This window comes from Vidua macroura, chromosome 16 (assembly GCF_024509145.1).
Source record: "Vidua macroura isolate BioBank_ID:100142 chromosome 16, ASM2450914v1, whole genome shotgun sequence".
In the NCBI taxonomy this organism is placed as follows: domain Eukaryota; kingdom Metazoa; phylum Chordata; class Aves; order Passeriformes; family Viduidae; genus Vidua; species Vidua macroura.
In genome coordinates this window covers 3,350,362-3,377,943 of record NC_071586.1, presented here as the reverse complement: position 1 = coordinate 3,377,943, position 27,582 = coordinate 3,350,362, and the positions used below count along the sequence as shown (strand labels likewise).

The following is a 27,582-nucleotide window of genomic DNA, read 5'->3' as shown; positions in this document are numbered from 1 at the left end:
CAGCAGGGCAGAATGTATGGAAAGTGTAGCAGAATGCTTTTAAGTGCAGCTACCTGGGTAGATTGAGAATGCCTCTTAGAGAGAAAGCTGAACAGGGAGAGCAGAACAATTACAAGGCTTTTTGTTCTCAAACCAGGCTCCAAGCCAACAGCTGTGAAGTCTCAGGGAAAGAAGCAGCCTTCCCCTCAAATTCTTGAAGATCCTGAGGAGCTCCCAGACAACGTTTCAGGGGATAGTTCTACTTTGGGAACTCTAAAGCAGGAGTCCAGTGTTTCTACCTGTGCTCATCCCACGGATGAAGATGGAGATGTGGCTGAGGTGGAAGAAGTCAGACTTGAAGATCCTAAGGTGAGATCACATGTCTTAATATCTTCTTGTTGATACAACTGTCTGAGCTAAGTTTTGTGCTCTTATAGCAAGACTTCGAACTAGGGTTTTTGTATTTATTTATCAAATTGTTTTGGTTTTTTTTTTTAATTGACTTCAAAGTACATTCATATTTTGGCTGCACTGCATTGTAGGTATAAGTGAAAATTTTTCCAGGAGATAGAGAATAGATGTCCAAAACACAGTTCTGGGTTAGTTCCCTGGTGCCCTCTGAATTCTTTGCTGACTGAATGCGTGTCATAGCTTAATGTAGCACACAAGGGCTGCTTATCATCCCCTGTCTGCCTTCCTGGGAAGGGGAGATAAGAGACAATCTTCATCTGAGTAGTTTATTGTAAATAAATCCATCCAAAGAGGGAATTGCTCAGCTGTTGCTGTGTGAGGAGCCCCCGTTAGGCTGCAGACAGGCTGGTTGGTGTCCCCTTTTGATGTGCTGTGCTGTCCCCAGAAGCCCTGCGGCCCCAGGAAGGAGAAGCGCTCCAAGGCCGCGGCGCTGGACAGGCCCCACGAGACCTACAGGCTGCTGAAGCGCCGCAACCTCATCGTGGAGGCCGTGCGGAACCTGCGCCTCATCGAGAGCCTCTTCACGTGAGCAGGCACAGAGCACGGCTGAGCCTCCCCTCTGGGCTGCTGGGAGCACTGGGGGCTTACTCCCCTCTGCCTTGGCTTGTCCCTGCTGGCACCGGTGCTGTGAGGATGGAGAGGGTGGTTGAATCTTAATCAGCTCTTTGGAAGCACCAGTAGTTCCATGCAGATAATTACACAAGAGTGCTTTCATTTGTTTAATGTTTCATAAATACAGATCAAAGAACTTATTTATCCATTCACAGTGTGCCAAACTTGGGGTCACATTGTAAGGCACAGCACTTCCCTGCTGCAGGATTCTTGCATCTGTATCAGTTTTATGTCTGTGTGGTTTCAAAACCTGTTCATGTGTTGTTCTGTATGGACTGGAGAGACTCAGGTTTTCATGTCACTCATCACTGGTCACTGGCATCCTAGCAAGGCCCTCAAAGTTTGCTTTTCAGTGCCATTTTATGTGGTGTTATATGTCTTCTCCTGACACCCTATCTGGGCTGGAGATACTTCCCTAAATGTTATAATGTCTTTCAGCCCTTTAAGATTTCACCTCTGAGAAGAAATGGAAATTCTGGTGCTCTGTTGGATTCTAAATTGGCAGTACTGTGTTGTCACAAATGGGATTGCACCATCCATCTTCTGTGTCAGCACAGAAGATCCTGGCATCTCAGTATACCCAGGGCTGCTTGCTGTAGGAATTTAGTCAGAAATCATGGCCTTACTCTCCTCTGGTCTGAGACTTTTGAAACCTTCTGTCACCTTGTTTAATTGCAGAGTGTTACAAAATTAGAGCCTCGTCTGGCACCAGCCTCAGCAGTGATTGATTGAGTCACATCAAAGCACAGGCTTGGAAGCTATTTCAGGTCTCTGCTGTCCCTTCAGTGCTGCCAACAGGTTTCTCAGAGGTTCCTCAAAATCAGTGGAAGTTCTGTCCCTCCCCAGTCTCTGCCAAGGAAATTTACTGGTGTTTGCCTTCCATTTGTTAATTACCAGGATGTAATCTTTCGGGACTGTTGAAGTCCATGTGTACGTTCAGTTTTTGCTTCATTCCCTTATTATCTCCCAGGTCTTTTTCAGAATTGATTGCCCAGGACTGAAAGAGCCCAGAAGTAGGGCCTGGGACATTTGTGGGAAAGTGCATGGGAACAGGCATGGGGAGAGTAAGGTGTGAGCACACCCCTGCCAACCGTGGCAAGGGAAGAAGGGAGAAGGGAGCTGGCTTCTCGTGGTGGGAGATGTGTGTCTGTATCCATGTTGTGAATTCAGGAGTCATTTCTGTGCTCTGAAACCACTGAATAAACCCTTTCTGCCTCAAGCTGAACTGAGCTCACAACTGCAAGAGCTGACTGCATTTGTTAAATCACCACTAAAAAAGCTGTAGGTTCTCCTGACCTTAGGCAAGCTGCATTTATAATAGCACTGTAGCCATGCACAGGGGAATCGGGCACTGAGAATTTGCTGTCATCAGAACAGCAGTTCTCCCCTAACAAGGAAAAGGTTGAGTACAAAGAAAATAGAGCTGAAATGTGAAGCAAAGTTCCCAGTTGTCTCCAGCAAAAGGGAATAGGGAGCAGGGAAAGAAATGACCATTCACCCCACATCCTCTAACAAACCACTTAGGCAGTTTGGAGCATTGCTGGCCTTAAAATGCAAGGTATCTTTGGCACCTTTTAGACTTCAGAAGATGGTGATGGATCAAGAGAAGCAAGAAGGTGTCTCCACCAAGTGCTGCAAGAAGTCCATCGTGCGGCTGGTGCAGAGGCTGGCGCGGGACGGGCTCCTCAGGCTCTACCGCACCACGGTCATCCAGGACGGCATCAGCAAAAAGGTGACAGCACAGACACAGCCCTCATCTCATGTCTCACAGTGCCCTGGGCCTTTTTGCTGGAGTGCATGGGTGACTTCTTGTAGCAGAACCCACAGTGGAGCTACCCAGAGGCTTCATGTCAAACTAAGCTACTGTGAGAACCAGATCACTGCTCTCCATTATTCGGCTGCAGATAACTGAGACCAAGGAATAGGCCAGAGATCAAAGTCTCTGAATCTCCCTTCTCAGAGGTTCTGCTGCTTATCTGTTCTGTGATTCATGGTTCTTTTTCTGCACTGCCAGGCTGCGTCAAAAAATCTGTTTAAACCCCTTTTGAAAGCCAAGAGTGTATGAAAAATCCTCAGTGAGCTTCTGGGTTGAAATTTATAGAATGTGATTTTTAATTTTAAAACAAAAATCTGCAGTACTAAGGTTTATGGAACTCAGTCTGTGGTTGTAGAGCTGAGACTTGTCACTTACTCTAGTGTGAAATGCTCATAAGCAGAGAATTGAATCTACTGAAAATTACCTGCTGCATAATTAGTGTAGAGCACATATGAAATCTTACCAATCTGAATTGTGTGTGTGCTTTCAGCAGCAATACATGTTAGCTTGGCCTTTCACCTAATGAGTTCTGACTTTCCATTTTTCCCTCTCAGCCTAATATTTACAAGTCAAAGTATTTTTTTCTCAGATATTTCAGCTTTTAAAAACCCAAACCCCAAGGTTTGTAGAAATGTCATTAGTAGTTTATTGGTACGAGGACCATGTACTTTGATCTCTTGTTTAATGCAAAATAGCAACAGGAATTTTCATCCAAAAATGAAATTAATTAACTGTTAATCTCAGGATTATGCATCTGATTAAGAGCCAGTATGTCCATAGACAGCTTTTGTCTGTGTTGTGCTGCTGTGGACAGGTGGAGTTTGTTGTGCACCCCTCAGTGAGTCCCAGTGATCCCCTGGTGAAAAGCGCCATCGAGCAGGTGCGGTTCCGCATCTCCAACTCCAGCACTGCAAACAGGCAAGTCAGGGGTGCCTGGGATGGCTTGGGGGAGCTTGGCTTATCTAGGGTGTGCAAAAATGCAGAGGGAATAAACACAAGGTAAGCAAAAAAACCCAAACAAACAACCTCTTCTTTAGCAACAGAGAAATGGAAGCATGCAGCTGAGGCAACATGCTGGTATCTCCTGAAGTCGGGGAAGAACAGGAATTGACCTCTGCTTATTTTTTACCTAAGTGCTGTGTGGTTTTACTGCAGGATTAAAGTCCCCCAGACACCAACATGCCAGGACCATGGTGAGGAAGAAAACCAGGGGCAAGAGGCAGTTCCTGATTCAGGAAATATGCAAGAAAGCTCATGTAAAGCTGATAATAGTCGGGCAGGAAAACCTGATGATAAAATGGGCATACCACAGCTAAAGAACTATCATCCTGTTACAGGTACAGCCAACTTTGGGGTTTCTGTCATCCTTCACCTTTCCATTTATTATTCATAATAATTTCCAGATGTTTCCTAAGATACAAATGTTTTTTTTCGTCCTATAGAAATAAAATTGGATTTATATTAAACCAGTCTTACTTATCCAATGTTTTCTTAGCTGCTTGTATTTTTTACAATTGTGAACTGGAGCATTTGTATTTACTACTACTTCTTTACTATTTGTAACTTATATTTACTTTCAACTGCCCATCTTTCCTTCTACTTTTCTTCATATTAATATTGCACAAGGAGCTGTTTCTCCTGCTCTGATCCTCTTTTTATTTCTATTTGGTCTTTAATCTTCCCTCCCAGTTCCAGGACTTGGACGTTCTCTTGGCTTTCTTCCCAAAATGCCCCGTTTAAGAATGGTCCACATGTTCCTCTGGTACTTAATTTATGGACACCCTTTAAATGAAACACGACAAAAAGGAGGTAGTGATGGTGAGAAAACACAAGGGCTGGATGAGAATGCAGCTGTAATTGAAGCACAACCGGATGGGACCTTAGAAATTGTGACAAGTGTGGTGAATCCTGAGAGCTCTGCACAGGAGACTGAAGTAGATCTGTCTAATCAAACAGGTAAGAAGTGGGTGGCACATCCTGACTTTGCTACAGACCTTACCATGGTTCAACACTGCAAAATAGATAAAAGTCTACTTCAGAAAGGTTTGAATATCAAGGGTTTAGAGAATTTTCAGGCCATTGTGGATTTTCAGACTGTGGACTGTGTTGTGCTTGAGCAATCACAGTGATGCTCTTGGTGTAAGTGCTGGGTTTGGTGTGTTCTTGTTGGCAGTGTACGTGGATGACTCGTCGTGGATGCGCTACATCCCTCCCCTGCCCATGCACAGGGAGTTTGGGTTTGGATGGGCTCTGGTCAGTGACATTCTCCTCTGCTTGCCTCTCTCAGTCTTTGTTCAGATTGTACAAGTCAGCTACAAGGTACGGTGCTCTTTTCTTTTCCTTCAAAGTCTGATGATCTCAGCTGTACCTATAGGCTGGAACAAATATTCCCTTAATATGTTTTTAGCAAAACTAGACCCTGGAGAGGAGACACTTCAGTCGTTTACAGAAAAGGTAGTTGCTTTTTGCAGGCTCACTGACAAAAAAATATATAGCCCTGTAATGCTGCAAAATTTTAAGCTACTATTTTGCCAGGAGCTTTTTGTAAGCTCACTGAATCTTCTGCCTTATTGATTAACAAGAATAATGTTTAAGCATTTTACAAAAGCAGTAAGGTTTACTCAGAAAATATTTTAGTAGGCAATTCTGGTAACAAAGCTTTATACTTGAAGGGATAGTTACATTTTGCATTTTGCTTAACTTCTAAAATAATCTAGGTGGAAGGTCTGGAAGATTTTTTAAATGATCCAATAAAAAAGCACACTCTGATCAGATTTCTTCCAAGGCCAGTCCGACAGCAGCTCCTCTACAAAAGGTAAGCAGCTGAGTCAAAATAAGTGGCTCTAGAGAAGAGCCAACAGTGGCTGATTGTTTTCTCAGTTATTTCCTGTTTGTGTCAAAGAGAACTGTGGCACTTAAGACAAGGACCATCAATCCTCAAAGGATAGTGTGCCAAACTGTATTTTTCTCTCCCAAATAGAAGGTAATAAGAAACTAATAAACAATATTCATGTATGCTGTCAGGCAGTGCTTGAAAGCTGAGAGGTTCTGTCCTTCATAACTCATCAGCAGGATGTTGCTTCTGTATAAAACACACTCCTGACTGATGCTAAATTCAGAATTTAATAGGGTCTAAGTGTTGCTGTCCTTCATAAATCTTTGCAGAGGTGCCACATTTCCCAGCTCCTGCCTCTCACACATTCAGTTTTTCCTCATACTCTCTGTGGCACATCTGCCATGGTTTGCCATTTCTCTTGTAGGAGATGTAAAACTTGAGGTTGGACTGAAGAAAGTGATGTGAATGTGTGGAATCAAGAGCACCATGTTAGTTTTCCCCAGAAAGTCACTGCTGACAATTTGTGAATGGTTGGAGGTTTACATAACATTTTCCAAACCTGCAAATGTGCCTTTGGTGAGGGAACAGGGCTGGGCAGTATCAGCAGCCAAGGCTCGTGGGGAGCCCAGGTTTGCAATTCCAAACCTATTGTTAAATCTTAGCAATTAGAAACTGGATCGATGGCATTTTCTGAAATCTGCAGGCTCCATCTGATGGGTTGATGCAAAAAATATGACACATAACCAAGCTGTCTCTTCAGCCTCTTTTCACTAAAACTTCTAACTGAGCCAAATTTCTAAGCTTGATCTTTCTGACCCGCAGAGAAAACTCCTGCCAAAATCCAACTCCCATTTAACTGCATTTAATTAGATCTTAGTGAAGTTAAATGTGGGCAAAGCTAATTTTTTACAAACTGTCTCAGAAACTAAATCTTGCAGAAGGTTCCTGCAACTGCCAGAATTTTGCCATAGATGTAGGTATGCAGGATGGAAAATGCTGCACTTCTTGCTCTGCCAAAGCTTTGAGCAACTGAAAGCAGTTTCTTGGAACAGTAATTTTAAACAATCTGAACTCCAAGAATCATTGCCCAGTTCTTCATACATACACATATGGAGGCCTGTATTTAACAGTCATGTTTTCTTCCTCCTGTCTTCTTTACATAACATAAAATTGTCTGCAGATCTGCTGTTGACCATATTTAATTCATTTTTACAGATGTTATTTCTGGCTAATTTTCTTTTTTACTAGCAAAATTTTGCTTCGTATTTGGTTAAAAACATTGGCTTTATGATTTTAGGAAAGAAAATTTGGACCCTTAGAGTATTACATGTTTTTCATAGGCTGATAATTCAAGCAAAAATACCACTTCATAAATTCTATAACTCGGTTGTTTGCTGAAAGCTCAGGTTGCTGCATGAAAATGTTGGATTTTCTGGTGTCACTTCTCTGTTTTCATGAGTGCTAATTGTAGCACTCCTACCATTGCTACAGGAGGTACATCTTCTCAGTGGTAGAAAACCTTCAGAGATTATGTTACATGGGACTGCTGCAGTTTGGCCCAACAGAGAAGTTTCAAGACAAAGACCAGGTAATTAAAAAAAATTAAAGGCAGTTACTCTTCATGAATCTCTCAAGATCTGGGGTTCATAATTACCTTAAATGAAGTACTGATGATTCAGATGTATGTGCAAATCTCCAGATCCAAGTGATACTGTAAGTTGTGAAGGTAATTCTTCACCTCTATCCTCTAGAAGGGAACTACTCAAATGTATAATGCTGAACACTGCACACAATAATGATCCAGGAGGTCCCAGACTGGCAAGACTTAATGAAAAATGAGTATGACACATTCCTTTCCATCAAGGTGTTAAGCTTGGATGTCTGACAGAGAACAAAGGGACTGATCAGAGTAAAATAATGAGATTCATATGCATCTTTTTAGATAGAGAGCACCTGCAAATGAGAAAGCAGACCAGACTTATGAGGCTAAGAAAGGTAATGAGGCCCCAGACTTACCCATTCCAATCCCAAGTGAGGACTTGCAGTAAATAGCCACTCTCTGGAAACTTGGAATATTCTGTGCACAAGGGAGAAAAGAAACTGTTCTAAATCTAGAAAAGAAACTTCTGAATTGCTGTCAAGGGAATTTGGGAATACAGTGCAATAGTGTGGGAATGGGTGTGGCCTCTGTCAGAGCAGTGGCTAAAAACAGCAAAGACAGAAACTGTCCAGTCCTAAGTTGCTGGTGTGTCCTGCTAATTAGGCAGTTTCAGTGATGTTTACAGCCTGAGCTGTGCTGTGTCTGGCAGGTGTTTGTGTACATGAAGAGAAATGCTGTGATTGTGGACACCACCATCTGTGACCTGCACTACAACCTGGCACAGAGCAGCCGCCCCTTTGAGCGGCGCTGCTACGTCCTCAACACCCTGCAGGACGTGGAGAACTTCTGGTTTGATCTGCAGTGTGTCTGCCTGAACACACCCCTGGGTATGGCACAGTTGGACCTCCTGAGCACCCTCTCTGCCCTTTCTGGGCACACCACAGTTCCTCTTCCCTTCCTAAAACTTGAGCCAGGCTCTGGTTTTCCACTTCTACTGTTTCGGAATGCTGTCCTGTTCTTGCATCCCAAAAAAAAAAAAAAAAAAAAAAAAAAAAAAAAAAAAAAAATTGGGACCTGTGTCCATATAATTGTATGAAGTTGTGATCCACTTGTGTTCAAAACATTGCTGCCCTGTTGGAAATACCAGAGTTGACAGTAGCCCTTCTCTGTGAGAAGCAGGCATGTTGTATTGAGAAGGGGTAAAAATGGCAGCACTATGTGGGAGCAGTAGTTTGCCAGAGCAAGGTGGATTGAAGATAAGTTGAATTCTGAGCTGTCATGCTGAGAGTGAAACCCCTTTGTCTGTCCAGGAGTTGTCCGCTGTCCTCGGACAAAGAGGAGCAGCCTTGCAGAGGAGGAGACTGCCCTGGATGTGGAGAAGGAGCAGGAGTCAGCAGTGAACAAACACAACCTGGAGCGAAAGTGTGCCATGCTGGAATACACCACGTAGGTCACCTTGGCCCCCACGAGCTGCTGGAGCAGGGCAGGCCAGAGGAACTGTGCAGGGGCTGAGGATGTTACTCAATAGCAAAAGCCCTTGAGGCTGCAGCATCTCAGCTGGGTGTTCTGTGGAGGTCAGAGGTGAACTGAGTCCAAGGAGCTGTAGTTCTGTGTCATGTTCCCAATAACTTGGCTGCCAAGCAGGTTGTGTGCTGGAGGGATGGGATGAACAGATTGGGATTTCTTTCCAGGGCAGTACAGATGTGTGTTGCAAGAGTCCTGAGGAGAGCAGAGTTGGGAGGGAGGGAATGCTTCCCAAGTACCCTGAATGCCAGGAGTAACAAATGGAAAGGTTTTCTGTTCCTATGCTTTATATCATGGTATCTCAAGTAGCTTCAGCAGCTCCCCAGTGTCTGAATCCTGTCCCTTTGTGCTGCACTTGGCTGTAATTGGTTGTAGATTAATTTCTAATGTGCACTGTGATCTGAAGGTGATCTCTGGAGCATTTAATCTTCTGCCTAATCACACCCAGAATACCTGGGAGGATTGCACACTCACAACTTGTGACAGCCATGCAGAACCCCAGCTAAAGTTTATAGATTGTGCTCTGCACTCTGGTTTAGCTCTGTCAATATTCTATTCTGTTTCAATAAACAGTCTGTTTAAAAGTATTTTCAGTTAGTTCCATGTTGCAGGTGGATATATCAAGTTATCTTAAAAAAAAAATGGAGTTGAGGGACCCAGTTCCACTGATCCTTGCTTGAACTTCTGCATATGGTCTGTTTTTGTGGCAGTAAATCTATTAAATTGGATTTCTGGTGTTTACTTGCAGTTAGGCTGGGGTGACTGTGGCATCTTTAAGATAAAGAAACAGTTTTGGGAAATAATTAATGCTGTATTATTACCCCCTAAACTGGGAGGGGAAGGGGAGAGTTCTGCACATTGCACGCACACCAGTTAAGAGCTCTGAGAAGCAATCTGTACAAAATAATTCCTGTGGGTTTTGTTCCTCTTGCTGGTAGAGGCAGCAGAGAGGTGGTTGATGATGGATCCATCCCTGGAGATGGGCTGGGAGCTGCAGGTCTGGATTCCAGCTTTTATGGGCATCTGAAACGCAATTGGATCTGGACAAGCTACATCATCAACAAGACCAGGAAGGTGGGTATTTAAAATTTATACACTGGAGTGACTTCTCCAAATTTTAATGTTCCTGAAGTTGAGGTAGTGGCACCAAATTCTTACTGTTTGCATGCTCTCAGTAAGGGTTCGCAGCACTGGAACAAAATGAGTGCCAGACGTTCACAAATCTTGGTGCTGAATGAATGAAAGAATTGGACATAAATTTTATTTGAGAGTTGAATTTGACCATGAATTTGTTAGTGCATTCAGCCAAAGGAGCAATGAGCAAGCAGTTCACACTACTCAGTGGTTCCTCTTTCCTTTCTGGAATGTAGAAGTTGTCAGACAAAAAGCAAAATATCCAAAACAAGGAAATACACAAGAAAAAAAAAATCCCAAAACAAACAAAAAACCACAAACAACTAGGGAACCCAACACATGTAAATCAGAATTCTGGCTAATGTCCTGTCTCTGATGGAAACTTGTAAGAGCAAGGGATATTTCCTCAGAATGCTCTCCCAGCTGTCTGCAATTTTAGCTCAAGGCCATTCTAAATCTGGGGCTGATGTTTCAAACCAGTAATAGCTTTTTTCTTTGGCATTAATTTGTCTGCTTTTTGAGCATATGTAAGTCTTTACTATCTCCAGCCTCCTGTGGCAAAGTGTTTCAAATTCCTGGTATGTGCCATCACTTCCTCTTGATGCCTTAAGCTCCCCAGTAATTGTAGAACTGTGGGAAGCTGTGAAAAATACATTCTTCATTTTTCTTACTGTTTCACTGGATTTTTGTAAACAACTCTTATGTCTCTCATATTCATCACCTTTTCTTAAGACTGACATCTACTATTTCCAGCATGGAACTGTCCTGTCTTTAATAATTCTTGTTGCCTTTATTTTAACCTGTGACAGTTCTACCTGTCCTTTTTAAAGTGGAAATACAATCTGAGAGTGCTTTAAGGTTGGCCCAGCACAGATTTTTTCAGCTGCTTAGTGTTGCTTTACTTCCCTAAGAATTCTGTATATTTTGTTGCTTTTTCACCATTACCAGGCATTGAGCAGGGACTTTCACAGAACTGCCTGTAATTACTCTCCCCTAAGCAGTGTGCAAATCAGAGCCTGTCAGTGGATGTAAAATTAGAGTTGCTAATTTATTTCCCTCAGCCAGGATCATTTCACTCTTAATTCTGTCTGTTGTTCAGTCACCTCATTGTTGAGCAGTAACACAACCTCCAGCAGCTCTTTGGTCTCTGCTTTCCTCTCCACATCTTGTGACCAACTTCTGCCCCCAGTAAACTCCACATGAGAAAAATGGGTTTAGCAGAGAATGGCAGAACTCCCAATACATTGCAGTTGGTTCAGGCTCAGATTTAGGATGGGCAGAATGTACTATAGGAGGTGTTTACTCAGTGTTTGTGTTTGCATTTTGGTTTTGTGCGTTTTAGAAGTTCTTTGGAATGTAAAATGTTAACACTGTTTTACAGCAAACTCTGCTCAGCCTCTGTAGCAATGAAAGAAATGAGCATTTCTTTTCCAGTAATTACTACTTTTAAACTTGAGGAGATTTCTAACCTTCACAGTCTAGTGGTCATTCCAGTGTGATTTAAGAAAATCTCTGGAGCCAGTCTAATGTGTGGTAGTAATAATACAAATGAGTTCTTTCTTATAGCCAGGGATCTTTTCCTTTAAATGGAAAATTTCTTTCTGACACTACTCAGATTATAAAAGTAGATTGTTGTTAAAACCAGTGAATCCCTTTTGTATGTCACCTTTTTTAAAGTTGTGTTGTCTTAGGAAAATACAGTTCCTGAAAATGGGCTGACAGCGAGACTCCAAACCTTCCTCACCAAACACTCCCTGCCTCTCAGTACTGGAGGTAAGGCCTGAGACTGCTCCTCCTGCTTTTGTCAAACCCAACATCAAAGGTGTGGGTTGTTCTTTTCTCCTTCCAGTAATCTGGGATGTTCCTGGGGCAGTAAAACAGATAAATGATTTCATTCTCTATTACTGGCTATATGGAACAATAATTTTTTATCTAGTATTGATAACATGGGCTGGTCCTGTCTCCTTACAATGATCTAGAGTACTTCTGGGGCTGTAAAATAGATGTGTAAATAAATTCTTATAAAACAATAATTTCTATCCTTTGTAATTTCTGATGTGCAGTTTGCCGAAAGTCCAGAGGGACCGATGTTTTGTAGCATTGTTATCCAGCCTAATGTTTGAGCTAAGGAGGGAAAAATGCTTCAGGTTGGATGTAAAACCTCAGCTCTGTTCCCTTGTGTTTGTGCACTGTAAACTAGGCTTAATTACTTGATGGTTCCTCATTAATGTAGGAATTTATTCTGTGAGCTGCTGAGAAGGGGCATGAAATGACAGGACTAACAAAGAGCAATTTTGAGGGGGCATCTGTCTTTTACTGAAATTTGTCATTTGGTCTCTATACCTTGTATTAACATTGTAGAATGTCATTGCTAAAAAGCTCCACTGCTGTAAATATGTGTCATTTTAGGTAACAAAATTAATATTTTGGGAGAAGCAAAGGTAGGATCAGAGTCACTTATCCAGAAAGAGGAATGTATTGAAATAACTAAAGAACCAACCCAGGATAGAACGAAACGAGTGAGAGGTGGAAAAAGCCAAAAGAGGAAGAGGCTTAGGAAAGATGTTGGAAAGAAGACAAAGAAGAAAAAGAAAGGTAAGAACAGGAAAAAGCAGCATTCTTTTCTATGCCTAGGGCTGCAGGAAGCTGCTTTGGCAAAGAGGGTGTGGGACAGGGCAGCTTTGTGGCCATGTCTGTGGGCTGCTTCAGTCGCTGGGGAGGCTCAGGTGTCCCATGAGCTGTGTGTGAGCCACGGCTGCAGGAATCCTCATGGAGTCTGTGCCCGAGCAGCTCCCTGCAATCCATTATCAGCTCTTGATAGCTGGCTTAAAGATTCCTCATGGAATGATGCTCTAGGTTGTCAATTTGCCAATTAAGGTGTTTGTTTTCTCATGCCTAGGGGAGCTATTGCTGCATTTCACTTCTGGACTGCAACTTCCTTCTCTGCTTGTCTCTCATTCTTACAAACTTGAACTGGTGTTGAGCCTGTGCTAGAACTTTGAGTTATCAGAATATAAGGTTCTGAGATAAATGTCTTCTTTTGTTTCCCTGGGTTTGTCAGAAGAGGATTCTGCAGACAAAAGCAAACGGCTGCGCTACCACGACAAGGCTGACCAGAGTGCCCTGCTGAGGATGACGCGGCTGCGCGTGACCTGGACGGTGCAGGAGGACAGCCTGCTCATGCTCTGCAGGATTGCCAGCCACGTGCTCAATGCCAAGGTGGGAGCACTGCTGATTTTGAAAGACTGTATTGTATGAACTTGTCTAACCATTCAGTATCCATCCACAAACAACTTCAAAAACTGAGAGATTTGACAAATCAAGACAAACGACGGATCATGGTTAAGCGACTTGTTTAGAGTTTTGCACCTTAGCTAAAAGAGCTTTACAAAATAAGTTTATGTGCATTGATTATTATCATAACAATGTTAGTGATAGTACCTTATGTCCTTCGCTGTATACAACAAATGATGAACAAGACCATCAAAGTTCCTTCTGTCCAAGAGAGAGGGGAAATGTGGGAAATGGATTTGTAGAGAGTTGTCAGGGCTTGACAGAAGGCCCACGCAGTGTGCATCTGTATGCAAACTTTGAGATAAGAAATGCTGACTTAGAAATGCTATAGAATAGGACAGATACCGTTGAGAGAGAAATTGAACTAGAAAAAATCCATCTTCAAAGGATGGCTTTGCAAAGAAGACTAGATACTTTGGAGAAATAGAGCTATGAAAGATGCATTGTAGTAATACCCACGAGGGGTAATTTCAGATAATTGGCTTTAAGGCATTTACAGCATGGTGTGGCAAAAGTTGATAGGCCAAGAAACACTTATAGTGTATTGTAATTAGGAAATGGTTGGCTTCTGATTGTGATGGCATGAATTATAACACCTGTATTGTCTCAGCCTTCTCATGAGACTGAAAATGGAATGAAAGTTTTGACAACGCCTCTCAGTTGCCCCATCTCTGGGTCAGAAAAGGGTATTGTCTGACAAGGATGGAGCTGCACACAAATGGGTGCTGCACACACATTTCACCTGCCAGGACTTCATCCTGCTCTCACCATGTGTGTGCACACAGAGGTTTAACTGCAGACACTCTGTTCCTCCTGCAGGTGAAAGGGCCCTTTGTGCCCTGGCAGGTGGTGAGGGACCTGATGCACTCCAGCTTCGAGGAGTCTCTGGATAAAACCTCCCATTCCGTGGGACGCAGAGCCCGCTACATTGTCAGAAACCCACAGACCTACCTCAATTACAAGTAAGTTTTCTGTGTTCTACATATAGGCTATATTCTCCTGGAGGGACATGGTCCTCCTACATGTTTCTTTTGTTTCATGTCACTTAAAAATTTCATCTTGCTTGCACCCTGCTGCTGTCAGATCTGTTTTGAGCTCTGAGCAACACCTTCAATTGTATCTCTTGCAGAGTTTGCCTTGCTGAGGTTTACCAAGATAAAGCTCTCATTGACGATTTCATGAACAGAGAAAATAATTATGAAGATCCACAGGTAGGAGGAAAGTATTCCAAAAGTTCATAGAGTACTTTATGCTGTTTGGATTACTGAGTACTTGCACTGTGATTTCATGTCTTTTCTCTCCCTTGAACCTTTAGCTATTTTTAAAATAGCATCGTTGTAAAAATGCAGCATCATTGCTGGTTTGAGATAAAGTGGACACAGGGCAGCTTTCCAAAGGCACATAAACAACCCCCTGTGCAAAACCCACTGTGTTTTCAATGTGTTTGTTTATAAATATCCTTGACTAAACATCTCTGCTGATTGCTTTTTTATCCTTTCAGCCACATTGTTACCTGAGCAAGAAAATGTTTTTGTTCTGTAATTTCTAATTTTTATTCCAGTTGTGTGTTGAACTGTCACCTTAGCTTCTGTGAACGAGTGCAGGAACACAAGCAAATTTTATCAGACTTGATTTGAGCAGCCAAAAGATTTTATTTCTTTTTATTTTTCATTTAAATGAACCATAATTTCAAATTGAAAAGTTGTTTACATTTTCAGTGCAAGCAATTCCATTTTGGTTTTCAGAATTTTTTTCAGAGCAAGGACAGTGTCATAGCAAGATTTTTATCTCGGAATGCCAGTTCATACCACTGTCAGAAAAGCCCATCAGTTCTGTTGCTAGATTCCTGTTGCTTAAAGGAAGAGCAGTTGTTCACTGATGAGATATCACTAAAACAAATATGTGTCCCCATCCCCAAAGACTGTTAAATAGAAACTTGTTTCCAGAGATCATTCCTCTCATGTAACAGGTGTTCTCCAAGCCATGATTGTGCGAACACTTCATGGAGAACATGGAAAAGCCTGCAGGGCTTGAGCAGAAGCTTAAACATAGCTCTAGTAAGAGATCTTGCTGTTAATTCAGGAAATTGTCTTAGAACATATGTTCATGGTGCTTGGCTTGTAGCTGTGAGCTGATTACAGATGGAACCTGCAACTGTTCACTGAATCAGCAAACACAAACTGCACGAGCTTTTCCCTGCCTTGCCTTGGCTGTTGGACTGCTTCTGACTTCAGCATTCAGTATTGCTACAAGAATTTTCAGGCACACTTTAAAAGTAGAGGGGTTTTTCCATTCTAAGGAATTGAGTTTGATGACATTTCTGTCTCCTCTTTTCGAAGGTTTGTGCAAATGAGTTTAAAGAGTTTGTGGAAAGACTGAAAGAGAAATTCAGTTCAACCCTGGGGAACCCCAAACTGGAGATTCCTGACACTCTGGAGGAACTCTTTGCCAGGTATTTTAATCCTGGTGCTTTTGGCTCTGCACATGGCGGGGGTGAGGCAGTGAGAGAGGGGACAGCAATTCAGAGCAGGTCTCTTCTCTGGGCATGATTTACACCCTCTGTATTTGTACCCTTAGTAAGAAAAGTTTTACTAAATACAACCAGCAGTGTTTCTTTCCCACCCACAATTCCTAAATACATGTAAGTGATTTTCAGTTATTTGCACAATTTTGCTGATTTCAAACCATTCTTATTGCTTATATAAGACTTTTATAATTAAATAAGACTTTTAAACTAGAAATTCACTACAGCAGGTTTTCCTAAATTGTCAAGTCCTCAGCCTTGGTGTTAGAGATGATGCTACTCAGGTGTAACTTTCATTGCAGTAGAAATATAGCGTTTTTCAGATTAACTGGCCCCATTTTCTATCACAATTTGTAGCTGGTTGCTCAGCTGAATCATTTCAGTGCTGCTAAAAGTATTGATAAGGAAGAGCACTCAGCCTTGTACAGCATTCTCCAGCTCCAGGTCATTAAGCTTTTTCATGATGATTAACACTTGAAAAGCAATGTGGAAAAATTATGTCTCAGACCATTTTATGATAACAAATTTAGCACCTTTGTAATTTTTCTTATTTTGGGAAGAGCTGTGCATTACAGCAAAAGTGCTGCTGGCCATAACTGGAAGTCCAAAACCTCAATAAAATGACAAATCCTTTCAGTGCTAGAGCTGTCTCCTGTCCATTGTTTTATCTCCTCGTCAACAGATATTTGAGTGGAGATGGATCTGGACAGTTCTTTTCCTGTCTGACCCTCGTGCTGAGGGCTGCTGGAGCACACAGTCCCCTGGGCTGGCCCAGCATTTGCCTCGTTAGCAGTTGTGCTCATCAGCCTCTTGGGCTTCATGGCTGATGCAAAATCACAGAAAATCACAGAAAATCTGGTTCCAGTGTTCTCCTATCCCTTCCCTTAACTAGATTTCGAGTGCTGGCAATCGGAGAAGACACAAATCAAGGCCCAAAAGAGGATAATCTGAGCAGGTGAGTAGCAGTAGCACCATTTTCCTCATTAGGATCAGGCCACATCAGCCCCTCCCATCTGTGGAAGTCATATAAACAGTGTCCTAATTCAGGGTTTCCATCTGTTTGTTGCAGTGTATAAATTTATTAACAAAAAAAAAATACTTTGACAAGACTGTAGGGACCTCTGACATAGATTTGGCAGATAAAATGATCACCTAGATAACCTCAAAATTATTTTATCACTGGGATAATTGTACATTTTCTATTGGATGTTGTATCTTAAGAGCAGGAGATGTTATCAGGGAGAAATTTGTGTCAGATTATCTGGACTGATACAAAAATTGGGGGTAGAAGGTGAGGGAAAATGTAACAGATTCCTTTACATGAATGATCCTCAGCTGTAGATCTTGTGCCTCTATGCATCTATTCCAGAAGCAGGTGATGGAGTTTGTAGATTTTTGTTCTGATTTAATGGATACCTCATGTTCAAAAATCACCAGGAATAAATATTTTTTCTTTTTTTTTTTTTTTCAGTATTTATGATATTCATTTCCTAGTGCTGGAGAATCTGATTCAGAGCACACTGGCACTCTCAGATCACCAGATGGAATCTTGCCAGTCATTTCAGGTACAGTGTCTGGACCAAACTTAACTGCTCATAGAGTCATGGAATTGTTTAGGTTGGAACAGCCCAGCACTGCCAAGGCCACCACTAAACCATGTTCCTAAGTACCACATCCACTTTTGGTCATACAACTCTAAAGTTTCTCCTCCCTCCCTTTGCACATTCCTTTTTCAAATGGGAGAAAAGAAACTCAGAAACTTGGATTTGTATCCATTCTGCGGGGAGTATTCTGCTTTTGGGAAAGCATATATTTTAGGAAGATTTTTAGTTTGTTGTTTTCTCTCTGAGGATGAGATTGCAAGATGTGAGGTTGAAGCAATTCCCTAAAACCACATGAAATAAGCTCCACATCACTTCCAGTGGGTCAATCTATACCATGCTTTAGTGTCCACCTGAGCAGCTGGAATGTTCTGGAGGAGATATCATAAAAACAATCCTAATAGCCAGCTAGCACTGGTGTTGGGGATCTCTCCTTCTGTGTTGTGGACTACAAAAACAGATCATCAATCAGTCAAGTGCTTAAGTAAGGTCAAGGTTCAAAGGGAGTCTAGCAGCTCATAAGCAAGAGTGGAACCTGGATAGCCAGGCTCTCAGAACCAAGTGTTCCTGCTGAAAAGAGGGGAAGAATTTACCAAAATGTGTGGCAGAGGAGCATTTTTCACATCTATAATTCCAGTGGGAGTCCAGTCCCATTTTGAATATGAAGTTAATTTAATTGGCATTTACCATGGCAAGTCTGGAAGGCCATAGAAGGAACAGAGGAGTAAAGTGATTTTTTATGGATGATTTTCATCCTGAGTGCATGACCTGGAGCAGGGGATGCAGAGCTGTCACTGGGCTGTGTTGCAGACGTTCCGGCTGTACCAGGAGTACCGGGATGACATCCTGGTGAAGGCTTTCCTGGAGTGCCAGAGGAGGAGCCTGGTGAACCGGCGCAGGGTGAACCACTCGCTGGGGCCCAAGAAGAGCCGCGCTCTGCCCTTCGTGCCCATGTCCTACCAGCTGTCCCAGAGCTACTACAGGTGGGTGGCAGGGGGACACTGCTGGGCTTGGAGCAAAGGAAAAAATCTATCCAAGCGTGGCATGGAGGTGGCAGCACAGGAGAAGTGTCCAGAGCAAGGAACCTTCAGCCGAGGGTGCAGAGGAAGGTGAAGGTGAAGCTGACATCACATCTGTCAGTCCTTACGTGGGGAGCAGTCAGGGCATAGAGCCAAGGGTGCTGGGCAGGACTTCAGAGACACATGGAGAGGGGAGGAGATGCAGCACCACAGTTGTAGATGTGGTGGGCAGATTTCTTTAGCACTCCTGTGAAGCAGATGTTGATAGCTTTGGTTTTTATTTGCTGTATGCTACCTGACCTTTACACAGTGCATAAACACCTAATGTTCTGGAAACAGTAAAAGGACTGTGAAAGCAGGTGTGGAAGGTACTTGGTCACCAGCTCTAGAATGAAACTTCAACTGTGGCTCTTTTGTGCTACCATAATTACAAAACTTATTCTCAGAGCAGATTTTGAAGGATTTGTGCTTCTGTGTGTTTTTGTGCAGAGTTTTTACGTGGCGCTTCCCCAGTACCATTTGTACGGAGTCCTTCCAGTTCCTGGAGAAGCTCAAGGATGCTGAAAAATCAGACCAGCCACACAACTTCTCATTTAAAGATGAAGAAAATGCATCATCAGAAGGCATGGTGGCATTTCCCATGGATGGCCCTGGTGGTCAGTGTGTGGCCATGCTCTCCCTGTTCTCCCTGGGACTGGTGGCTGTGAATGTGAGAATCCCAGAGCAGATCATTGTGGTGGACAGCTCTATGGTGGAAAATGAAGTGATAAAAAGGTAAATGCTGTTATTTCTATTAGAGAATACAGTTAGGGGATAACTTGGATGAAATTAGACAGGAATTGGCATTTCCTGCACTGCACTGTAGCATTTTTACTGTGCTATTGTTTTGATTTTTATTTCTGAGGTGGTGCTCTGGAGACTTAATGGCACTTAAGTCAGTGTCTGTCATTATAGCCCTGGGCTGCAATTGTCTTCATGTGTGACATTTCAATTGCTTGGCACTTCAGTGCCATCAGAGAATGGAAAGGATAGCACTGGGTGCTACAGGAGCATTCCATCAGCATTGTGCCTTGGCATGTCACAGACTGAGAGGGTTGGTAACAAAGTTTCAGCTTTATCAGTGGAATCTCTCACCACAGCAGTGTTTCTGTGCACTGTCTCCTCTTGGATTTAATTTTCTTGTGAGCCCTTTTCCTTACAGTCATTATGTGCTTTCTTAAAAGTGCAACTAAAATCTCTTAGTAATTTGACCTGCTGCTTCCTATTGTGAATAAGCATGGAAAATACTTTGTTCTTTTTCTCTTTAGGGCAGCTTAATTCCTACTTGAGGAATATTATTGTGGTCCCTCTCCCATAGCATGCTGTTCTTCAAAATGAGCAGCTTCAGTTCCTTCACTTCATTCGTGTTACCCAGTTCTCTGTCTTTCTCATTATTTTCTTCTGCACTGAATTGTGATGTCAAAAAACAAAAGCCATGCTCCTGCTGGCAGCTCTGTGCCTATTCCCTCCTGTTATATAGGTGAAACACCTGCTAATGCATCCCAAGATTCTGAAGGGCCACGGCCTTGCCAAAAAAAAAGCAGCCAAACCTCCCCAGTGCAGTGATCCATGCACAGCTTATGATTGTTGTGACTCACCTAACAAGTTTCTTTTCCTTTATCTGGTTAATTGTTCCCTCTCAGTGTGGAGGGACAGATGCAGAGTACTCTAATATAAATAACATGCATTTGTCATAGGCAATTGCTCCCTGCTCTTTTCCAGGCTGACTCTCCAGTGTGCTGGAGATGTTCTGAATGCAAATCCCAGCTGCTCATGTACTTGCAGCGTCCTCAGTTGGGTGATCCTGTGCAAGCTGAATGAGCTGTTTTATCAGCCAGGTCATTAACAAAAACACACTGAGACCTGGCCTGGTCCCATTGCTGAGTAGGGGCATCTTGAGTAGTGCACTCATTGTTTTTTTACTAAGTGATGTGTTCCCTTTCAATTTTAAATATATTTTAAAAGAAGGTACCTAAGTTATAATTCATGATAGAAAAGGTTGGAAGAAGCCTTTCATAGTCTCTGCCATAATCTACTTGAAACAGAGGCACCTTCAGAGTTAGATCAGGTTGTTCAGAGCCTTCAGGTTTATCCACAGTGGCTCTTGTCATGTCCTAGAATAAATAGTGTTGGTTTGACTAAGTTTGTTTCTGGGAAATCCATCCTGGCTGTTACTGCTGTTCTTTTCTTTACTTGGAGGATGACTGCAGTTTGGTTTTTGGTGTTTTTTTAATTATTATTTTTTAAAATAACTGAAATCTGTAACTCTCTCTCCTCCTTTTCACCCTGAAAAATAAACAGTCTGCCCCATCCTGTGGCATCCCTCCTGCTCTCAGTGTCTAACAGATGTTCCCTCAAGATGAAGCATCTGCTGAACGAAAGAGCTGAGATATTTTGGGTTCATTTCAACACATTTTTCAAAAAAAAAAAGAGTTTCCTTTCCCAGGAACCTTTAGGGTATTTCCTTTTCTGTAGTTCTTGTTCTCAGTGCTCTGAATCAGCCTGGTGTGGACACTGCCCCAGCTGCCCAGAGCACAGGAGCGCCGTGTCCTTGCTCTGCTCAGAGTCACGAATCACTTTCTTCTTTTGGGAAAAACCCAACAAACAAATCCACCCTCCTGTGTTTGCTGTAGCTTGGGAAAAGAAGGACTGGAGGACGAGGACGATGACGATGACGACTTGGATGAGAGCTCTGGAGGCAAGCGCAGAATCGAAGTGAAACCTCGCCAGGCCTCTCACACCAATTATTTACTGATGAGAGGCTACTACTCCCCTGGCATCGTCAGCACACGCAACCTGAGCCCCAGTGACAACATCGTGGTCAACTCCTGCCAGGTGAAGGTCAGGCTCAGATGTACCCCCATCCCAGGAAGGCTCAGCTCTCCAGGTTAGTTCTGTTTGGCCTAAAGTGCACAGAAGTTGCTGGCTTGGAGCAGGAGAGATGGTGAGCTCACCTGCTGAGGAATTGATTTAAACAAAGCCCCCTGACAGGAACATTCTGTTTTCATTACACATCAAGTCTGTAAAGCTTTCTCTCCTGACTTAAAACAGATGGGTGACTCAGACTTTTGTTGGTAACAAGGCCTTGCCCCTGTTTCATGTTGTGTTAAACTATTACTGCAATCTGTCCTCTGCTCTGTTAACCCTCTCCAGGAGGTTTTTCAGTCCCTTCAACAACTTAAAATACCATATGATGTCACAGCCAGGCTTTCTCTTCTGTAAAGAGAAAAGAAAATCTTTCAGAGCTCCTTGAATGGAAATTCTCATTTAATTGTCTCATGCAAGTGCCTGAAGTAGTGGTGTCCAATGTCTGGCCTCTTACGTCAGTAATTTAAACATTTTTATAATATTTGGAGCTTGACTCTCTGCAGTTCATCAGCACTGCCCCTTCTTAAAGAGCATCTTGTTTTCAGCTGTAATGCAAATGTATCCAGAGCCTTGAGCTCTGCAGCTGAAATCATCTAGTGCTGCCCCTACCCATTTCCATTGCTGTTGTGGCAGAGGTAAAACAGAAATTCTTTGTAAAAGGGAGCAGGAAGAGCAGTGCCAGAGCTGCCCCCTCATCAGCCAGGACTGGGATAGGAGTTCCATGGCTTCAGTTGTGGATACTCTGTACAGGGGGTCACTTTGGGGAGTGCTGGACCTGTCACTGAACACAGAGATGCTTTGTTGAACTAATTGTCTAAAGCATTGACAGGTGGTAGTTCAAACCATATCTGGCCAACAGCTTTCTGCTGTGGATTTCTTGATTAAAAGTGTCCTCTACAGCATTTCCTTGCCCTAGAATTTTCACTCGACCTTCTTCAAGAAAAAAGGAGAGGATTCCCTCAATTAACTCAGAGCTGAGCTGACCCAGTGTTAGAGAGAACTCCTCTAGGTGCTCACTGCCTTCCAGCCACAATTCCTTTTGCTGGGAGGGTGAGCCCGTGTAAACCAGTTTGCTCCTCTTTACAGGTCTTTTCAGACAGATATGCAAGGCAGAAAATAAAAAGGGAACTGCAAAATGAAGAGGGAAAGCTGAGCTCTGTTTTTAATTGGTCTGGAACACCTCTAATGTGTTTGTCTTCCTGTAGGATGTTGCACAGTAACTGCTGCTTCACAGCTTAAACTCCCGTGGTTTATTTGCAGTTCCTTCCCTGCTGGATCACATGGCTGTGGGCATCTCCTGCCTCCCTGAAACTTTCACCAGGCTGATAAAAATCCAGGAGGAAAACTATGAGGTGGATAAGTTTCTCCACGAGTGTACAGCGCGTTACGGGTACAGCCCCGGGGACGTGGCGGCTGTTCTGGAGATCAGGAAGGCCATAGAGGCCACTTCCCACTTTGGGATTTGCACAGCTGAGCTGAGCAAACGTTTCTGCAGCTATGAACAGGTGGAAGCTGAACGCAGCAGGAGCTTGGAGCAGTACATCCAGGTGGGTTTACAGCCAGCTGCTTTCCATACATTAATGTTTACATGCTCAGTATTCCCTTGAATAGGACGAGCTTCCAGGCTGTGAGAAGCAGCTATAAATTGAACAGAGTTATTTATGTTAGGCAGGAGAAACACACCACACCTGACAGCAATCTTGCCTCAAATTTAGGAAGGCCAAAAATTAAAGCAGCACTTAATCAAAGATAGGAATGAACTGTTTCAGAAACCTAGAGGTGCTAACATCAACCTTTGGAAGCAAAGTACTTGTTCCCAGTTATATTTTTAACTTATTTTAAGCTGAAGAAAAACATCTCATGCTGTAATTTCAGGAAGCTTTAGAGGTAAAACATCTTTTCAACTTCAGTGCAGCTGGAGGCAAAATTGAATATTCTACTAAACTTTACTCCTCCCTTGCTGCCAGTTAAATCATGGCAATTCCGTGACACTGGGTTAAAGTGACATTTTTCAGTGAAAGCTCCTGAGATAATTTGTTGTGGGGTTTTTTGTTTGTTTTTTACAGGACCTCATTGAAATGCAGCAGGTTTTAGAAGTAGGAGGCTACACTGTCAGACTGGTGGCAATAGTGTTTGCCAAGCCCTGGCTGCTACGCTCAGTGTGCCTGAAGAAAGCAGAGGATGCTGAGCAGCCAGGGGCAGACCCTGCTGTCCCAGATGTGCCACAGGAACACCTGCCCTCGGAGCCAGGGAAGGGACAGGAATGTCTGGGAGAAGAGGAGCAGCTGGGAAAAGACACACAGTGTGCCAGTGATGACGAGCCCCCGAGGAAGAGATGTAAGACTGACGTCCTTCAGGGTGACAGTCACCTCTGCCAGGGTGCACAGCCTGCTCTGGCACACGCAGATGGCAGCAACTTGGATGCAGCTGTTTCTGAGCCTGTCCCAAGGAAGGAAGCTGTTACTGCAGGTGAAGAAGCTGCAGGAGGAGGCTCCCTGGAGCCCCCAGCTGAACCACCAGCTGAACTTCCAGAGCCTGTTCCAGAGGCTGTGGATGTGGACACTTACAAGGAACAAGATAAATCTTGTTCTGAGGACAAAGAACGTGAAGTAGAGACCGATGAGCTCAGCACTGAGCACAGCGAGCAGATCCCTGAACAATCAGCCAGTGAGCAGGATGATCTTTCCTGCTTGCAGGAGAACCCAGGAGTCTCTAAAGGTATGGAGAACCCTCTGCATACCTGAAATACAAACCAGCTCATCAACAGTTGGTCCCAAACCAGTAGCTCCACTTTATAAGCAAATCCTAGATTCTTTATGCAGCTGTACTGGAGAGATTGTCTTCTCTCACAGATAAATTGGCATAACACTAACTCATCTGGAAGATCTCCAAATTTTCAAACACTTCACATAATCCTTCCTGTGCCTTTTGCTGGAATGACTAGTCCAGAAGTATGTTTTCCTTAGAAACTTGTTTCCATGTCTTAAACTTTTTCGGAATAATTTGGATCTGAAGTTTCTCATCTCTGGCTTCAGTCCAAAGTTCAGGCATCTCTAAGCCCAGAAAACACAGCACTGCTGGTGTGCATTTAGCTGGAATGTCCATGGCTGAAAGTCCTAAACTCATTAAACCATTCACCAGGAAGCAGCACATGCCAGTGAGATTTAACAGCCTCATTTGTAACCCAATTGGACTTCATTTTTCTTTCCTTTTTACTGCCAGTTTTCTAATAGCTAGTAGTTCTTGCCAAGCTTTACATTTAGTAGTTTGTGGGGGATTTAATTTTGGTTTGGTTTTTATGAGCTCTAATCTCAGACTGAACCACAAGCTCACTGCTCCTGTGGTACCTTGCCAAGCCCTGCCAGTACCCAGGTCCAGGGGGTGATCCCTAACATCCCACAGCTTGGGATTGTTTAACTGGAGCTTTCCTGCAGGAAATGCACTAAGGGCTGTCTAAACAGAAGAGACCTCAGCAGTTCTTAAATTAAACTACTGAAGTGCTCTCCTGGATTTAATATCCTTCACTTGTTTGTAGCATAGGAGGGAAAAAACAGGAGTTCTGTTATCAAACACAGAGTTCTCACTGGCCAGTGAATATTTACATGTGCTTAAGCCAAAGCTGTTACCCTCCGGGTGTGGTAGGAATACCTCGTTAAGTAATTGTCTAATTAAAACCCATGACATAATGTAATGGGAGTTGCAGAGACAGCCTTTGCTTTGAAACTGAGCCCTGCTGGAATCCTGAGTTTGCACTCACGTCTCCAGCTCCTTGGAGCTCTGCCCTACATCCCTCGGATTTCCAGGAGCTTTAGTGACCCAGACCCCTGGGAGAGCTCCAGGCTGAGACCCTGCACAGCTCTCTGTGAACCTCAGTTCTTTCAGCCCATACAATCACCATGGTTCAGCCACAGCATCAGACTTCCAGGAGTAAAACCTGCTGGGGCTGGGGAAAGGAACCACAAAAAGTGGGGTTGAGTAAAGAGATGTGGTTGTGGGAGGAGGTGTGGGAAGAGTGTGCTGCAGGCAGGGCAGAGGGGCAGCTCAGAGCTCCCCAAAACTGAGCAGCACGTGGAGTAGTTTGCTGCTGTGGTTTTCTAGCAAGCTCTTGCACGTCACAGGTTGGCCACCTTTAACTCTCCTTCCATTAGATAAGGAATTTGAGTTAATTAGAAAATATGTGTCCTTTTCTTTCCAGGAAGCTCCATGACAGATGTCTCCCAGGCAGCCAGGGACCGGTGAGTAACAGAGATGTCTGCAGAATACCAAACACTTGGCACTGCCAAAAGAGTACTGGAAGCAGTGGTTTGGAAACCTCAGTTTTATGCTCTGATGAGCAGTGATGGAGAAACCCCACTCCATTGTTCCTGTTAATGTTCCTTGTGCTCCTGTGCATGCTGAAAAAATGTCTCTGATAGATATTTTTACCCAAAAACCAACGAGCTCCAAATATCAGAGGACCAAAACTGATTTTACTGTACAAATAAGCCCAGTGCCAGCTTCTAGGTGCCCAGGAACTGCAATATGAGAAATGGCAATTTCTATGCAGGGACTGTCTTTTGGACACCAAAATGCTAAAAAGGAGGCATTTGCTTCCCATCAGAGCACTGTTGCTGTGTGGTGCAGGTCTTGGATAATTTTTGGAGGATATTAGAGATAATGCCAAAGCTTCCCTGTTCATCGAGACCCAGGGCAGCTGCTGGGTTTGTAATGGTGCTAAAAGGGGTGAAAAATGCAGATTTGGTAGAGCAGCACCAGCCCTTGCTCAGAGCAGCCACAGGATTTACACTTGTGTTAAAATGGTTGCAGTTATTACCCCTATTAGGCAGAAATTGAAATGATGAGAAAACTATCCCAAAGAATTCCCGACAGCCGCGTTTTCCCTGTCTTTGGCAGGGCCTGTGAGAACGTTTCCTTCATCGGGAGGCCGTGGAGGATCGTGGATGGGAAGCTGAACAAGCCGGTGTGCAAGGGGATGATGGAGGCCGTGCTCTACCACGTGATGAGCAAGCCGGGCGTGCCGCAGGCAGGGCTGCTGCAGCACTACAGCGGCGTCCTGCAGCCCGTGGCCGTGCTGGAGATCCTGCAGGTACAGCCAGCCGGCCCGGGGAAGCGGGCAAAGCACCTGCTCCCTTCAGTGCCCGTGAAGCACAGCCAGAGCCCCTCCGCTGCCGGAGGGAAACCGGCTTTACCCCTGCTCTCACTGGCGTTACAGTCTGAGCTTGCTTCTGAAAGGGATGTACAGGGAGGTGGAAGTCCAGGTACTTGCTGAAGAGTGGGGGCTTGTCACCATGAAATTGACTGTTTACAGTGGTAATCACGGGATCATGGAATAGTTTGGGTTGGAAGGGGTGTTGGGACTGCATGGTCTGTAAGGTCCATTCCAACCCTATAACATTCTGTGATTCTGTGTAGAATGCCAAGCAAAGAGGAGACCCAAGGACAGGTGTTGATCTTTGGAGCTGCTCAGCCACCTTAAAGATCCTCTGGTTCCAGTCCCCAGTCACCACAGATAATCCAAATATTCTTAATTTTTTTCTTATATACCTTCTAGATGGGTAATCTGTCATGAGAATCAAACTGAAATGCGTCTGTGCTAGACAATGTGTAAATCAGACCTTCTGACCTGCCTACAGGTCCTTAATTGTCAGACAAAAGATGGCAAGAAAATTTTGAATTTCTCATAGTTTTATTCCCACATCTTGACATTCAGTTGCCACCACTTTGGAAATGGAACTTTGATTTCTATTTTTTTGCTGTAACTATTCAGAATCTGAAGCAGAGCAGTAATGCTGCAGGCCTTCCCAAAAGCATGACTTCCCTGCTAACTGGAAATCCATTTTCCAGTGTCCCTGTGCCACTTTTCCCCCAGGGCTTGTACCCTGTGGTGACAGTGCCAGCTGGCAGTGTTGCCAGTCGTGCATATCCTGTTCTGGCTGTTCCAGTATGGATCCCTGAGCAATGTGAATTCAAACCCACAAAATCAAACAATTAATTACCTCTATATTTTATAGAGTGGAGAACTTCAATCTAACTTCTGCACCAATAAATTCACTAAGAAGTGGTTTGGAAACCACAGACAGAGCTTGTCATACACCTATTAACCATTAACAAGGATTGGCACATAATTCTGGGATCGTCATCTAGAGCAGCCTTAGATTTTTTGTAACTGGTCCTAAATGTTGACATCGCTTTCTGAGCACCTTCTGTGTCAGTAACCATGTATCAATCACTGTGCTTGAAAGTAACTAGATCTATCTAGTTATAT

At 43.5% G+C, this 27,582-nt stretch overlaps 1 protein-coding gene across 2 annotated transcripts in view; it reads left to right on the top strand.

Moving 5' to 3' along the window:
• The window catches only part of GTF3C1 (general transcription factor IIIC subunit 1), a 38,310-nt gene that overhangs the window by 10,095 nt on the left and 633 nt on the right, over positions 1-27,582 (top strand). The window contains exons 10-36 of one of the 2 annotated variants that reach the window (XM_053992235.1): positions 137-348; positions 839-975; positions 2,641-2,794; positions 3,693-3,796; positions 4,034-4,215; positions 4,568-4,834; positions 5,052-5,197; positions 5,596-5,693; positions 7,206-7,302; positions 8,024-8,201; positions 8,625-8,760; positions 9,777-9,912; positions 11,664-11,745; positions 12,382-12,567; positions 13,034-13,191; positions 14,086-14,228; positions 14,396-14,477; positions 15,606-15,718; positions 16,683-16,745; positions 17,262-17,355; positions 18,202-18,374; positions 18,900-19,184; positions 21,083-21,336; positions 22,578-22,864; positions 23,384-24,035; positions 25,513-25,552; positions 26,211-26,403. In XM_053992235.1, the coding sequence (XP_053848210.1) occupies positions 137-348; positions 839-975; positions 2,641-2,794; positions 3,693-3,796; positions 4,034-4,215; positions 4,568-4,834; positions 5,052-5,197; positions 5,596-5,693; positions 7,206-7,302; positions 8,024-8,201; positions 8,625-8,760; positions 9,777-9,912; positions 11,664-11,745; positions 12,382-12,567; positions 13,034-13,191; positions 14,086-14,228; positions 14,396-14,477; positions 15,606-15,718; positions 16,683-16,745; positions 17,262-17,355; positions 18,202-18,374; positions 18,900-19,184; positions 21,083-21,336; positions 22,578-22,864; positions 23,384-24,035; positions 25,513-25,552; positions 26,211-26,403 (4,652 nt within the window). Of the gene's footprint in view, positions 1-136; positions 349-835; positions 976-2,640; positions 2,795-3,692; positions 3,797-4,033; positions 4,216-4,567; positions 4,835-5,051; positions 5,198-5,595; positions 5,694-7,205; positions 7,303-8,023; positions 8,202-8,624; positions 8,761-9,776; positions 9,913-11,663; positions 11,746-12,381; positions 12,568-13,033; positions 13,192-14,085; positions 14,229-14,395; positions 14,478-15,605; positions 15,719-16,682; positions 16,746-17,261; positions 17,356-18,201; positions 18,375-18,899; positions 19,185-21,082; positions 21,337-22,577; positions 22,865-23,383; positions 24,036-25,512; positions 25,553-26,210; positions 26,404-27,582 lie in introns of both variants that reach the window. The other variant, XM_053992234.1, reaches the window with a different exon arrangement.